The sequence below is a fragment of the Stegodyphus dumicola genome, chromosome 5, assembly GCF_044657685.1.
Source record: "Stegodyphus dumicola isolate Sdum_Otavi_A_Nest chromosome 5, ASM4465768v1".
In the NCBI taxonomy this organism is placed as follows: Eukaryota; Metazoa; Arthropoda; class Arachnida; order Araneae; family Eresidae; genus Stegodyphus; species Stegodyphus dumicola.
In genome coordinates, this window is record NC_140772.1 from 149,870,264 (window position 1) to 149,884,771 (window position 14,508).

Consider the following 14,508-nt stretch of genomic DNA (forward strand, 5'->3'; position numbering starts at 1 on the left):
TATTAGTGTAAAATACACTTAATAAGAAATTATGTTCTTAATATAATGTTATCTACTTCATAACTTGTAGGGAGTTAGTTTAATTTTCAAAATTGTTTTATGGTAAGTATTAAATTGAATTTAATAATAGTGCATAATACACACTTCTGTTAGTTTCTTAAAGTGAAATTACAAGCATGAAGTCGGTTGTATGGATAATTGCTTTATTCTATTCATTTTTTTTGTTTGCTGATAGGTCCTTAATTTTTTCTTTGATGGTCCTCAAAAGTCTTTAAAGTCCTCAATTTTCATGTAAGGAAATGTGTACGAACCCTGTCTTGAGTTTATCAGTTCTGTTCAAGTTGGTTAACACATTTGAATGGAATATCTAGCTAGTTATTGTACTATTTTATCATCTTACATATTAGGTTAATTATTAAGATATAAAATGCAATAATTTCTTTAAATAGTATCTTGAGGATTTAGTTGCTTATTTTCATGTAGTGGGTACTCATGAAAAGTAGCTACAGACTTTCTTTTCTTAATTATTTATTCTAGGCTTGTATTTTCAATTACAAAAATTTTCTGAGTAAGAATTTGTTTCAGTTTAGTTTCAGCTGTACCAAGGCAGTAGTTTTTAAAATACTGGGTTGAATTGCCCTAGGATTCTGGCTTGCTAGTATTCAAGTGCATAAGTATACTTGAATTATTCTGCAATCAAAGACATATTATAATATCAATATAATGCTTTTTATCTCTGTATAGATATAAATGAAAGTTTCCAAAATTAGAAATTTGAATCTTGACGATAAATTACGAGCTGGCCAAAGGAGTTGCATTATGCTGAACTGAAAATGCTGGTAGAATCAGATTCATATATCTTCAGTAGAGAAATAGCAGAGAGGCTGCATTGTGAATGAGATAATTTCAAGTGAAAGAGTTTTTTTTGGGGGGGGAAGGCTAGTGTTTGATTTAAATGAAGTTATACCTGAAAACCATCAATAACAAATATTGATCTGGATTTTTGCATTCAGATTGCGAGCAGAGACTTTCTCAATGCATACTGTGACTGAAAATTAAAAAATGATTCTTTATGTTATATTACTTGAAAATGTCAGTGGTTGGGTGAACAGAGAAATTAAGTCAAAAAAAAAAAAAAAAAAAAAAAAAAAAAAAACCTAGAATTGCATCCAGAGAAGGATTTGCTGTGCAAGGGTAGATATGGAAGACATATCTGATTTTGAACTTTACGAAATATCCAAACTGCAGGGGTATTTGTGTTCTGGGGATTTTGAACTTCGATACCCGGAAATTCCGGGGATCATCGTTCAAAAGGAAGTAGGAATAATAATGAATTATTTATTTTGATCTGGGTAATTTTGTTTGCTTTTTAAGCAGAAAACGCAAGGTCAGTGTGTGGTGAAAACTTTTCCTTTCTTCCTCCAAAGGCAGTGATAATGCGTGAAAAGGGGGAAAAAACTTCTTTTTTGTTTTTTCCTTATTGCGAGTTATGACTCATTCCCCCGGTTCTCGGACATTCTCTTCTGGATTCTTTTCGGCAAGTAGGCACGGCAGAAAAAAAAGGGAAAGACTTCGTTCGACAAGATGTGCGATCATGTGACTCTGGGTTCAAAGGTCTTACCTCTCTTGGCGGGGCGCCAATAAGTAGAGAAGGGGGATTTTTCGCCGTATTAGCTATTTGTCATTGATCGCTTCTCAACTTTTTGTTCTCCGCTGCGTAAAATTTTCGTTTCATTTATTGATGCACGTGTAAATTTTTTGTTTCGTTTATTGAAATATTTTTTTATTTATGTACGCAAGAGAATTTTACTATGAAATTTCTCGATATAAATAGTGATATTATACAATTAGAAAAAGGTGTCCGGAATGCATTTAGGTGGAATTGGATTGAACGGAGAGATGGTAATGGGGATACCATCGGCACATGGTGCAAGAAAATAAATGTTGCTGGACAAGCATATTGTGTTTTTTGTAACTCACTGCTGAAGTATGGTGGGGAAGGATTCAAGGTTTTCACAAATCATTCTAAAACTGTGACGCACATAAAATATTCAAAGTGCATTTGACATTCAATGACTTTAAGTAATTATGCTAATTCAAAAAATACTGATGACTTATTGGAGACTGATGCTCGGCCATTGGATATAGTGACAAGAAAAGCACGCCAAGAGGTATTAATAACTTCTTTATCGCCGAGAATTCTCTTTCTTTCAATGTAGCTCCCAATTTAATTGAACTCTGCAAACAGTTGAGCCGCGATCAGCTGGCAGTAAACTCGTTGGAAATGTCCAGGACTAACTACTGCATGTTATACGATGAAATATGGGCTAGCAAAAACTATTAAGGAAAATATCATTAAAACTTTAAAGGAGACTCCATTTTCTCTAAATTTGGATGAAAGTACTAGCAATGCTCAAGAAAGTATACTGGCAATATTGGTGCAGTTTTATGACAACAATCAAAATGAAGTTGTAGTTCATCATTTTGCATCTCTAAAGATGGAATCTTGCAATTCAGAAGCTGTTTTTAAAGCAGTTGTTAATACTATTGAAGATAATAATATTCCATGGGCAAACTTAATTAGTGTATTAATGGACTCATGTAACACCATGTGCGGAAAGAAAAAGGTGTTGAAACCAGACTACGATCAAACAAAGCACCCCACTTATTAAATATTGATGGTGACACATGTCACACAGCTAATAACTGTGCAAAAAAATTTGCTTCATGTTTTGATAGATACTTAGAAGATTTGTTTGATGACATCTATTTTGATTGAAAAGCTGCAGTAAAAGAGAAAATTTTTTCAAAATCTGTGAATCCCATGCCATTAAAAACCTTAAGCCCTTGAAGAGACCAGACCATAGGTGGGTGTACATTTTATGTGTTTTAGAAAGAATCAAAGATCTGTGGGATGCTCTTATTGCATTTTATTTTCTCTACTTGGATAAAACTGATAAAGGGGATTATTTTTCTTATGTTGAAACTGTATACAATAAAAGAAATATTTCTGCAGCTCAGAAAAAAATTGTTGAAGGTGTGTATTCTTGCTTGCATTCCCAACAACTCACAAAGGATGCTTTAGCTCCGAAAAAAAGAATACTAAATGGGTTATTTGTTATGCAAAACAAAACTTTATTGCATATGGCATTATATTCAACAGTATTACCAGAGTTCAACACATATATTAAATTATTTGAAACAAAAAAACCAATGCTTCATTTAATACATTCCAGTATTTATAAATTGATGGCAAAATTTTTCTCTTTTTTTATGAAGCCAGAAAATATAGAATGCACATCTTATAATGATTTATTAAAGGTTGATGTCACAAATCCAGAATTCCATCTACCTAGCAAAGTAATATTTACTGGTGCAGAAGCTTCCACTCTCCTGAAGAAATTATCAAAAAATCATCCAATAGCAAAAGAATTCCAAATTTCTCTGATGAAAGCTTATACTAATACAGCACAGAATTGAAACAGAAATTACCCCTTAAAAATTCATATCTAATTAGTTTTACAGCATTAGATCCAGAGCTAAGAGGTAAAACCAGTACAATATTAGCTTTTGAAAATCTTTAGCTTCTTTTATGTCCCATATTTTTAGTGATAATGAAAAGTCAAAAGTAGAAGCTGAAATAAGGTTATACCAGAGTGATATTGATATCACCAAAGAAATGCTCTACACATCTGATGAAAGTGGAAATCAAGTCAAGTGTACAATTGATAAATATTGGTCTAAAGTTTTTAATTTAAAAGATGATTTCACAAATGATTAGAAGTATCCTACATTGGCTAAATTGGTCAAAGCCTGCCTTAGCTGCTTTAATGGCCCATTAGTGGAAAGTGCATTCAACTTAATGGATACACTTGTCACTGACTATAGAACCTCTCTTAAGATTGATTCCCTAGATGCAGTGCAGACTATTAAATATGATTTAATGGCTTCTAAAGAAACCTCATGTGAAAAATATGGCTCAAAAATTCAATGACTGATCCAATTCACAAAGATCTCTTACTGAATATGAACAGAAGTTGGAAAACATATCAAGAGGACTTAAAAACATGTATTTCAGATGAGTTACCTATAAAAGTCTCTGAAAAACCTTCCACATTAGCAGAAAAGCAAACTGCTTCTACCTCTGCATGTGCAGTTCTCGAGGAAATTTCTTCAACTGTAAATGAGGAAAATAAAAGTCAACCTTCCTGCAATTATGAAGTTCAACACAAAAGAAAGACAAGCCCACAAACATCAGAAAATAAAATAAAGCTGCAGAAATTAGATTTTTTTTTTTTTTTTTTTTTTTTTTTTTAAAGAATTAATTCAGGTAATTTAAAATATTTACATAAAATGTAGTAGTTTATATGTTTGAAAATTTATGGTTATTAATTTTGCAAAAAAAAAGTAATTCATTGATCTTTTATAATTAGGTCATTCAGTACTTCATAATTGTAATTTTTCATTTCTCCCCCCCTTCTCGAAACTCCAAAATGTCGGTAGTAAGTCCGTAAAAGTTTCAGGGGATTTTTCAGGGTTATACAAACACCCCTGAAACTGTTAATGTAGACATCTGAATATCACATAATTATAAACTCTTTAACCACAAGCTGATCTAATCAGTGTATTTACTGTGTTTCTTCAGTAAGACAGTGCTAATTGTATAAACTGAGAGTAATTCAGTAAACACTTAATAATGGAAATTGTTACTTATCTGAGTCTAAATGCCCTTCAGCTTTTACTTGTTCAAATGACTTCAGGATTTTTATTAATAACTAAATTTAAGTAATTATTTTTAAAACTCATTTGAAAGTATTTATATCAATATACTGTTTAATATAATATTCTGTAACATTTGCTAGATAGAATACTGTTAATGAGACCATATTTGAGTAAAATAGTACTTATTTCTAGCATTGTGGTTGATTCCAAGAAATAATTGCCCACTGAACAATTCTCACTAAATATTCATATAAAAGTATAGAATTCTTTTGCATTTAGGTTTTTGAAGTACTATTAAATATTTTTCTAACTAGTCTTTTCACTCTATGCGGTGGTTCTCAACCTATTGTGCCTCATGCACCCCTTTCAGCATTGCAGAATATTATTCTCCTCTTTCCCAAACTTGAAAAATAACATATTTACACAGGTGTACAAAAATTAAGGATGAAAATGAAAAATTAGCTTATCAGTAGAAAGAAGAGGCACAGAGGACTGAAACACCAGTCAGGAGATTAATCAGGTTCAGTTACAGTAGTACATGCACATACATGCAGCTAGACACAATGAGGGAGTGTCGGAGGAGTATAAAGTTTGCCGGCAGTGTGAGCTCAGCATTTCTGGTAAGCTATTGCACGGTGTATATCAAATTAAATGAAGTTGAGTTGCTGCCTCAGTGTGAAATGTCAAACAATCAATCTTAATGATTGTACTCAAAGTCGAATCATTGGAAAGACTGAGGAAGGTCAAAGTGTGACAAGTGTGCAGAGTTCAGAATTGCTCACTGCATTGTTTAATGACTTTGAAAAGCATTTCAAAATGCAGGAACAATTGTCCGACAGTTCAGTAGTTCTCATCCACAAGCAACTACGGCAGCAGATGACCGGTGTATTTCCTTACAGGCAAGAAGGAACAAGCTGCAGAAAATGGGTGAAATCTCAAGACACATGGAGCAGATGATTGGATGACCGATATTGTGTTTTACCATGCCAGGAGGCTGCCAAGTGGTGGTCTGTTAGCACGACGACATATGCAGTGTATACCATTAATGTTTGCTCATCAGAAAAGGCATTTTCTGTGGTGCAGGGAACACCAGAATCGGGCAGATAACCAATGGAGCGAAGTACTCGTTATGGATGAGAGCAGATATAGTCTGAGTAGTGATTCTAGACACCTACAAGCTAAAGAGAGTGGGGAATACGCTATAACCGCTCCAACAGCATCGAAAGAGACCGGTTTGGAGGTCGTGGAGTTCTCATTTGGAGAAACATCATGCTTGCTAGCTTTATGACCTTCACATCTTCCAAGGAGGTTCAAGCACTGGGGCCCGTTATTGTAACAAGGTTTTCCTTCCTTACGTGCATCTTTTCAGAGGTGCTATGGGTCCTCAAGTCCTCTTCATGGATGACAATGCTCCATTTCATCGCTTAGTTGCTGTCAAAGAGTCACTGGAGAGTGAGGAATTTTGAATGTATGAATTGGCCGTCAAGTTCTCCAAATCTAAATTTCATCGAGCACGTATAGGACTTAACAGGGAGAGAGCGTGGCAGCATGTAATTTATTACCAATAATGATTCCAGAGCCTGTGATAAGCACAACAAGAGGAATGGGCAGCAGTGGCTCAACAACTCATTGGCAACATCATACTCAGCATGGACAGGCAATGTGAAACCTTGACAGCAGTCAGGAGAGTTCATATCCCCTACTAAAAACTGGTTGCTTCTTTCTGGACACCTGTCACATGGATGTTTCGGCCTTCTGTCGCATTGTGTTCCATGCAACTTTTCCAGTAAAGTTCCTTTTTATCCTTTTGATTTCTTTCTTGGGAAGTTTCACACCAATGTTACACCAGTGTCTTGGGAAACATTACCAATGTTTTTAAGTCTTGGGGATCTTATGCTATTATATGTGTTGATTTGGAAAGCTTTCACACAACGTTATATTGAAAAAACCATCTTGTCCTAAATTTTTGCACACTAGTGTACATTTACTTAATGATAAATATCAAAACTTGAATAAAAGTAATTTTTTTATATTCATAAGTTAAAACTAAATACACAATAGCTAAATAAAATGTTGACTGCGTTTCTCATCTTGAAACTATGAAATTCCCCTCTCATTCAGAGCCCCTACTTTATAAGTTACCTTTTAATAAATTTTGTGTTATCAAAAACATCCAGTTCCCAATTTAGCTGAAACCATTCTAATGAAATTCTTTACTTTATCCAGTAAAACTTGGTAGGAAGAAGTACATACGCATAGTGAATAGTTAAAAACTAAAGCTTGTAGCTAACTATCTCAAAAATTCTGTATGAATAATGTAACAAAAAGAGAAAACTTTCCCTGATTTTAACTACTTGGTATTTTTTTTATTAATTTAAAAAATAACTACTAATTTTTTTCTTTGTATTTTTCAAATAATTATAGTAAATGTTCAGCATTCTTCATATTTTCAATTAGAAATACAACTGTTTTTATGTTTTAAGGTTAATATTTTGGTATTGAATTTAATATATTGGTATTTTAATGGTCATGTTATAAGTATTAGAGATATTAATTAGTGTAAGAGAAGCTTATGTGAAAAATCTGTGAATGATCTTGTTTATAGGGCCAGTTTATTTTGTTTTATTTTCTTTTTATATTTGTAATGAATTTTACATAATGTCATGAATATATATATATATATAAAAATTTAAAGTTATTTCAGTATGTTTTTGTTATTCTGAACCACAAGAAACTTCTTTTTCCTGTTTTAGATTTTGATACAGAGTGTATGTGAAACTATGGTTCCAAAACTTGTGGCAGAAGATATACCACTCCTCTTCTCGCTTTTATCTGATGTATTTCCTGGTGTATCATATACTAGGGCTGAGATGAAAGGTTTAAAGGAGCAGATAAGAAAAGTCTGCCAGGAAATGTTTCTTGTTTGTGGGGAAAATGAGGAAATTGGTGGTCTTTGGATGGAGAAAGTAATATGATTGTATATTTCCTTGTGTTGTATATTCTTGATTGTATATTTCCTATAAATGCAAATATATTAAGCCTAAAGATGAAATACTTTTAATATTTGTGGCATGATGTATTTTTATTTAGTTATTTAAAGCTGAATAATTTGCTGTTTTTTTCCTCTGAAGCAAAATATTAAAAATACATATTCAACATAAAATATTCCTTTCTTTCATAACTGTTGTTCAGAATCAAAAAAGACTTTGTTTGTTTTATTTTAGAAGATATGTTTATGTACTATTAAATATTTAAAAATTACAAACATAGTATTTTAATATCAAATAATAATCTTTTATTATACCATGTTGCTTAAATTGTTTTTGATAAAAGCAAATCTATAAAGTTTTATAGATGTTATTATTATTTTTTCTTCAGAGGCTTGCAAAAATCCATTCTGTTTAGATGAGACTTTCCTTCTTTTCAGGTTCTTCAACTTTTCCAAATTTCACAATTGAATCATGGTTTGATGATGGTTGGGCCCAGTGGCAGTGGAAAATCAACTGCATGGCATGTTCTTCTTAAAGCATTAGAACGATTTGAAGGAGTAGAAGGTGTTGCTCATGTCATAGATCCTAAGGTATTTAAAAAAATTAAAAATTTTGAAATGTTTTATTAATTTGATGTTAAATGATGCATATGAACATTGCTCAAAATGAAATACTTATGAATTGTATGCTTTTGAATTTAGGCTATTTCCAAAGAAGCTTTGTATGGAACCCTTGATCCAAATACAAGAGAATGGACGGATGGATTATTCACCCATGTTCTAAGAAAGTATGTGGTGTTATTTTATTAAATCTCTTTTCCTGAGATTCATCCATATTATTTTTGATTTAGAAGTTTATATCTGTGAAAAGAAATTACAGTAATTTTTGCTTCTTTTCAGAATAATTGATAATGTCCGTGGTGAAATCAGTAAGCGTCAGTGGATCATATTTGATGGTGATGTAGATCCAGAATGGGTTGAAAATTTAAATAGTGTTCTTGATGACAATAAACTCTTGACTTTGCCAAATGGTGAACGTTTGAGTTTGCCACCCAATGTAAGAAATTGAATACACTTTTCTTAATGGTGATAGAAAATTATTATTTAAATTCTGTAAGCTAGTGAATTATTTGTGAAATGTATTTAATAGTATCAATTCATGTTATCACAGTTTGTTTGTTCAGTGAATTCAATTCTATAAGTATGTAGATTTTTGCCACTTCATAAAAAATATGGAGCTTTTTTTGCGTTGCAGTGCGCAATGAACCGGAAGTTGATCTGTCAGCACTATCCTCATCTTCAGATCAGATGTTTTTATTTTATTCACTAAATGTAGTGTTTCATCTTGATGTACTCCGTCTTTGATATGATTTAAATCAAATATTCTCATCATTATAAATATCACAAATACATATCAAATAGTTTTCTGGTTGCAATTTTCTAATTTCGACTATGCGTAATGTATGCTTTACGCATGCGCACGTTGAAAAAAATGTTTAATAAAGAAGAAAAGAAACCAAAATTTTGTGTGTAAAATTTTATACTTTTTAGATCATAATTTCTCTTTATTTCTTATATTACAGTTCCATATTTTTAATTTTATAATTTCTGCATGCCATCTTACCAGATTTAAATTGATGATCTATAATCTGAAAAAACCTCTAATCCGGAATCCCGACAAGTCCGGATTAAAGATTTTGTACTGTATTACTGTATTTTTGTTTCCCCTTTATATACCACATACCTGCCAACTCTCTCAGTTTTCCATCTCCCAGTTTTTAATTTCATTGGTTGAACAAATGAAACTTGAATTGTTAAGTTTCACTCCCCCACCTTCGAGTGATTTTCAACATAATTTCTATGAAAAAAAAAAATTTTTTTTTATCTGAATTAATCTACTGAAGACTTTATAGAACTTTTTATGAAGGTTCAACTAATGTTTAATCAGTTAATATTCACATTTCTTTTACATCAGTGTATGATACATTACTAAGTGTATTCTCACAATGGTATGTATGTTAATTATTAATTTTAATTTCATTACATTTAAACGTATTTTGATAATAAAAATTTTATCTTTTTTCAGATTACTAAGGATTTCCTTCGTATTAAAGTGTAAGAAAATTATAAATTGAAATTAATTACATTAAAGAGCACACCATGTAAAATATCTGATTAAATCTTATATGTTTTACATCAGAATCATATTGTAAATAGTTCAATAACCTAAATCATACATATAAAGTGAATTTATGTCAGTTTGGAGTTTCTGTTGAACAACAACACCTTGCAAAATGAAAACTTCCTGGAAACTCCTTGTTCACACATGCTTATCTCCTCTCTTTTTTTAAAAACATTTCACAGTTGGCAGCTATGATATTGTAAAAGTATGTTCTAATTATATTTTAAACTAGGGAATTAGTTGTATTTTTGTCTGTTCTGTAGTGTAAATTTCTAATTTCATGTTTAAACTCCCTTCTCCCTAGGTACGAATAATGTTTGAAGTACAAGATTTGAAGTTTGCTACATTAGCTACTGTGTCCCGTTGTGGAATGATATGGTTTAGTGAAGATGTGCTATCAACTGAAATGATTTTTGAGAACTTTTTATTAAAACTCCGACATATTCCTTTAGAGGAAGTTGAGGAAGAAATATCTTATAAAAAGAAAAAAGAAGATACGCTCAAAGAAGATCTTTTGTCTCCTACATTACAGGTGAAATTAATATTTATTTGTCTGAAATTTTTTAGTATTTTGTATTATTCTTATATTTCTGGTTTGAACTTAGAGTTGTTTGAATGTCCATGTTTCTAGAAGTTGTTTTTAATCTTGCTTCTTTTTTATTAATTTAAAATCCTTACATTATTTTTAGTATTTATTGTTGCAGTTAATTATGAAAGAGTTAAAATGTTTTTGGCTAAATGAGATTGAATCTATATAAAGGATAAAGCAAAGCTTTTTTTGTAATCTTTCACAGATCAACCGGAATTCAATATAACAAAGTATGAGAGCTAAGACTAATAAATAATTCAAGAGAAATAAAAATCAGTGTCTTACATATCTTATAACATCTCTTTAAGATGTTGGGAACGCATGATAATGTAACAAGATAGCCATGTTTTTGAGCAGCTACACATATCTTTCTGTCTATCTCTATATACTGCATAGATAACTAGATAACTAAATTTAAGAGGAATGCTTTTAAGTGAAATTTAAAGCAGTATAGATGGGAAATTTTATTCTTTGTTTTTAGATACTCTTCTTGAAATATAAAATAAGAAGAAAAATATTTTTCAGGTTCAACGAGATGTTGCTACAATACTTAGCCCACATTTTACATCAGATGGTTTAGTTGTTCGAGCTTTAGAATTTGCATCAAATCAAGAACATGTAATGGATTTCACACGGCTTCGAGCCCTTGGCTCTTTATTCTCAATGCTGAACCAAGCATGTCGAAATGTTTTGAATTATAATCACAGTCATCCTGATTTTCCTATGCAGGTAATATAGAGATTTATCATTTTAATTATTAAGTTCTTTGATATTTTGATTATGTAATTGATTAATTAATTCAGATACTTATTCATAGAAAATTGCATTTTATTTCCTGCAACAAATTAACTTTTGTCAAACAGTTTATTCCTCAGCACTGATATTGAATTTAGTGTATGATTTTCTTGCTGTCAACTTGTATATCAACCTTGAATGTTAAGAACTGACTGGCTTGCTATTTAATACAACAATCACTTGCCTTTCTTTATTCTCAGTCCATAGAGCATTGTTAAAATGTCAATATATTGAATACTGTATATTTGTTTTTATAAAAGAAACACCAAGTTTTATTCATGTTTGAATGAACTGAAACATGTAGTGTACTGTATTAAAAAATATTTGATCATCCAAGTCCAATTTTTACTTATATATGACTTTAAAATATGTGTGAAAAACCTACTTAAAGTAATCATCAGTTTTGTGTTTCTCTTTATTTTGAAGCCACAGTAGCATAATGTTAATCTAAGAGGAGACTGTGTTAGCATTGATAAATTAAATCAGGTTGTCATTGTTAGAAGTTAGAAATTTCATGCTATGTATGCATTGCTCTACTAAGTTTGCTTGTATGAAAATTGCAAAATAAACATATTACTGCAGTTGTGTGTATTATTTAAGCTTATTATTTTATATGGATTTTCTTGTTTTCTAAACTGACTTATTGGTATTTTTATAGCAAGATCAGTTAGATCGATATATCCCTCGCTGTTTAGTCTATGCATTACTGTGGTCCTTTGCTGGTGATGGAAAATTGAAAATAAGATCTGATCTTGGTGATTTTATAAGAGGAATCACAACTATTCCTTTGCCACCAGTTACTAATGCACCAATTATAGATTTTGAGGTAAATTAAATATCTTTTTCTCTGTTTTTGTATCAATGTTTATGTATTCCTGTTGTTCCTTTAATTTTAAAATAGAAATGTTTATCTAATGCTTGTTATAATGTTTTGTAAAATAATATTGTTAATGACTGCTTTATAAAAAAATTCTTTAGTTTGAAATGTGAATTTTTAACATGTTGAGCGCCATGTCAGCCATTTGTGGCTGACAATAAACTTTCCGTTTAGGCCGTGTCGACCACCGCTGGCTGACAGCATGTAACATGATATATAACTATAAAATTTACACTGTTTTGTGGAATTACAGAAAATTTATTTAAAATTTACTTAATTTTGATTCATTACAAGACTACTGGATTTCACTGAAACACGGTAAACATAAAAATGGTTTGCCATTACAGCTATTACAAAACGTGACAAGTCTCTTAGTCTTTTTTTCTGGCCATTGCTCCTGGCCCTACAAGACCAGCGCTTTTGAGCGGTGCATGTGGCCTAAACGGATTGTCTAAGAAACACACATGGCACTCAACGTGTTAAGTAGAGCTGGATTATGCTGTTGAGCAGTAGTTTTTAAGCTGCACAGAAAAATTTTAAGCACAGACAGTGAAAATATAGAAAATTTAGTGTGATGAGAAGAGGAAAATGAAGAAGTAATTAATCTTTGAGAAAACACAGATTAAAAACTTTAACAATGACTTTGCTTATGAATAAAAACAACTAGAAAGTGTTTTTATGTGACTGATATGCTTGGCATGAGAAAGTAATTCTGGTATGTTTAATCAAGGGGGGTAAAATATATTAAAATATCTTATAATTATAAAGTAAATTAAAGTAAGGCTGGTAAAAATTGCTAAATTTTGAATTGTACTGCATATAGATTTCTCATTATGGTTAATAATATTCTTTACAAGTAAGCATAAATTAGTAAAAGATCTCTTATTCATAAATTTAAAAGCCTGTTTTTGCTTCACTTATCCTCTTAGTTTGTTTCCAGCTGTCTGTAATTTTGAATCTGCCTTCATGTTTTTCAAGCTGAAATTCATTATCATAATCTTCTGGTTTACTGTAATTTAGCTTCCATTTTATCAGTAACAACAAATGTTCTAATTTGTTACTAAATCATTTTTGTTGGCTTTGTTTATTGCTTATTGTATGAGAAGTGATTCATGATTTTTATGGAAAATTTGTGTTCCAATGCTAAGTTCATTGTGTAAAAAATGATGCATGTTAAAATCTTAATTTTTTAGACTGTTGTATTTTAAAAAATTTTGCTGATTGACCAGGTAAGCAGAAATACCACCAAGTAAACATGAATTACCTACTCATGTCCCTCTCTGCTTTACATTATCTCAGTATTTTGCTTTCACATGATTCATGCAGCATTATTTCGGCAAATATTACAGTGAGTAAATTAATTAGAGCAAAGTGATTTTTTTTTAAAGTTAAGAATATACCTTCATATACAGTTATAATAATAAATTTAATAGGAAATATGCTCTCTTTTAATACAAATGATCTCTATAATGTGCTTAGGCATTAACTGTAATAGTCTTGTGCATATATATTCTAATTCTTTATCGTAGAACCACTCTTTTATAGCATTCTTAATCATGCACTCTTTTGCTATACAATCCATCTTGCTGAGATGTTTCTTGAGAATTTGCCACAAATTTTCAATGAGACTTAAGTCTGTTGCATTTGCAGGACATTCTAGCACAATAATTTTATTTTCCAACATGAACCTTCTATCAGATTTTGAATTGTGCCATGGGAGCAAGAAACATTAAAATGTCCCTGCAAAAATTTTGAGAATGTCACAAATTTTTGTTTTAAAATTTCTATATACTTTGATGAATTCTTCATTCCATCATTAGAAACTAGATTTCCAGTGTCATCTGCTGTAAAAAAAATCCCCAAGACATTTGTTTTTGAGGGTATTTTATGGTTTGGCAGATAAGTTGTGGTCTTATTGATTCATCTTTACTTCTTCTAACAGTGTTAGATATGTAACCATGAACAAATAAATGAATCTTATCATTGAAAATGACCTTTTCGCGATCATTTATGGTCCAGGATTTGTATTTTTTGGCTCACAATAATTTCTTTGCTTCATTTGACATGTCAAAGATTGTGTTCTTTTAATTGGCTTTCTCACCTTTTCACTAGCAGTAAGAAGTCTACGCTATACATTTGAAGAGTGAATATTGATACCAAGACATAGTAGATCCTTTTTAAGGTCTTTGTTACTGTTTATTGGATTAATAATGCTATATCTATTAGCAGAGTTGCCAACTCTACCGATTTAGGTGAGGGACTTCTGATTTTCGACCACTCTCCCGCCAACCCGATTTACAATATATTTCTCCCAACTTTTTCTTATTCTTAATATTTCTCACGATTTTTATGGA

At 31.2% G+C, this 14,508-nt stretch overlaps 1 protein-coding gene across 2 annotated transcripts in view; it reads left to right on the forward strand.

Annotated features, from left to right (window-relative positions):
- Dhc64C (dynein heavy chain, cytoplasmic) overlaps positions 1–14,508 on the forward strand; it is a 289,295-nt gene that overhangs the window by 148,823 nt on the left and 125,964 nt on the right. For both annotated transcript variants that reach the window (XM_085817195.1, XM_085817194.1), the window contains exons 39-45: positions 7,476–7,688; positions 8,150–8,302; positions 8,414–8,499; positions 8,612–8,768; positions 10,198–10,425; positions 11,008–11,211; positions 11,936–12,103. In XM_085817195.1, coding sequence (XP_085673321.1) covers positions 7,476–7,688; positions 8,150–8,302; positions 8,414–8,499; positions 8,612–8,768; positions 10,198–10,425; positions 11,008–11,211; positions 11,936–12,103 — 1,209 coding nt within the window. The remainder of the gene's footprint in view (positions 1–7,475; positions 7,689–8,149; positions 8,303–8,413; positions 8,500–8,611; positions 8,769–10,197; positions 10,426–11,007; positions 11,212–11,935; positions 12,104–14,508) is intronic.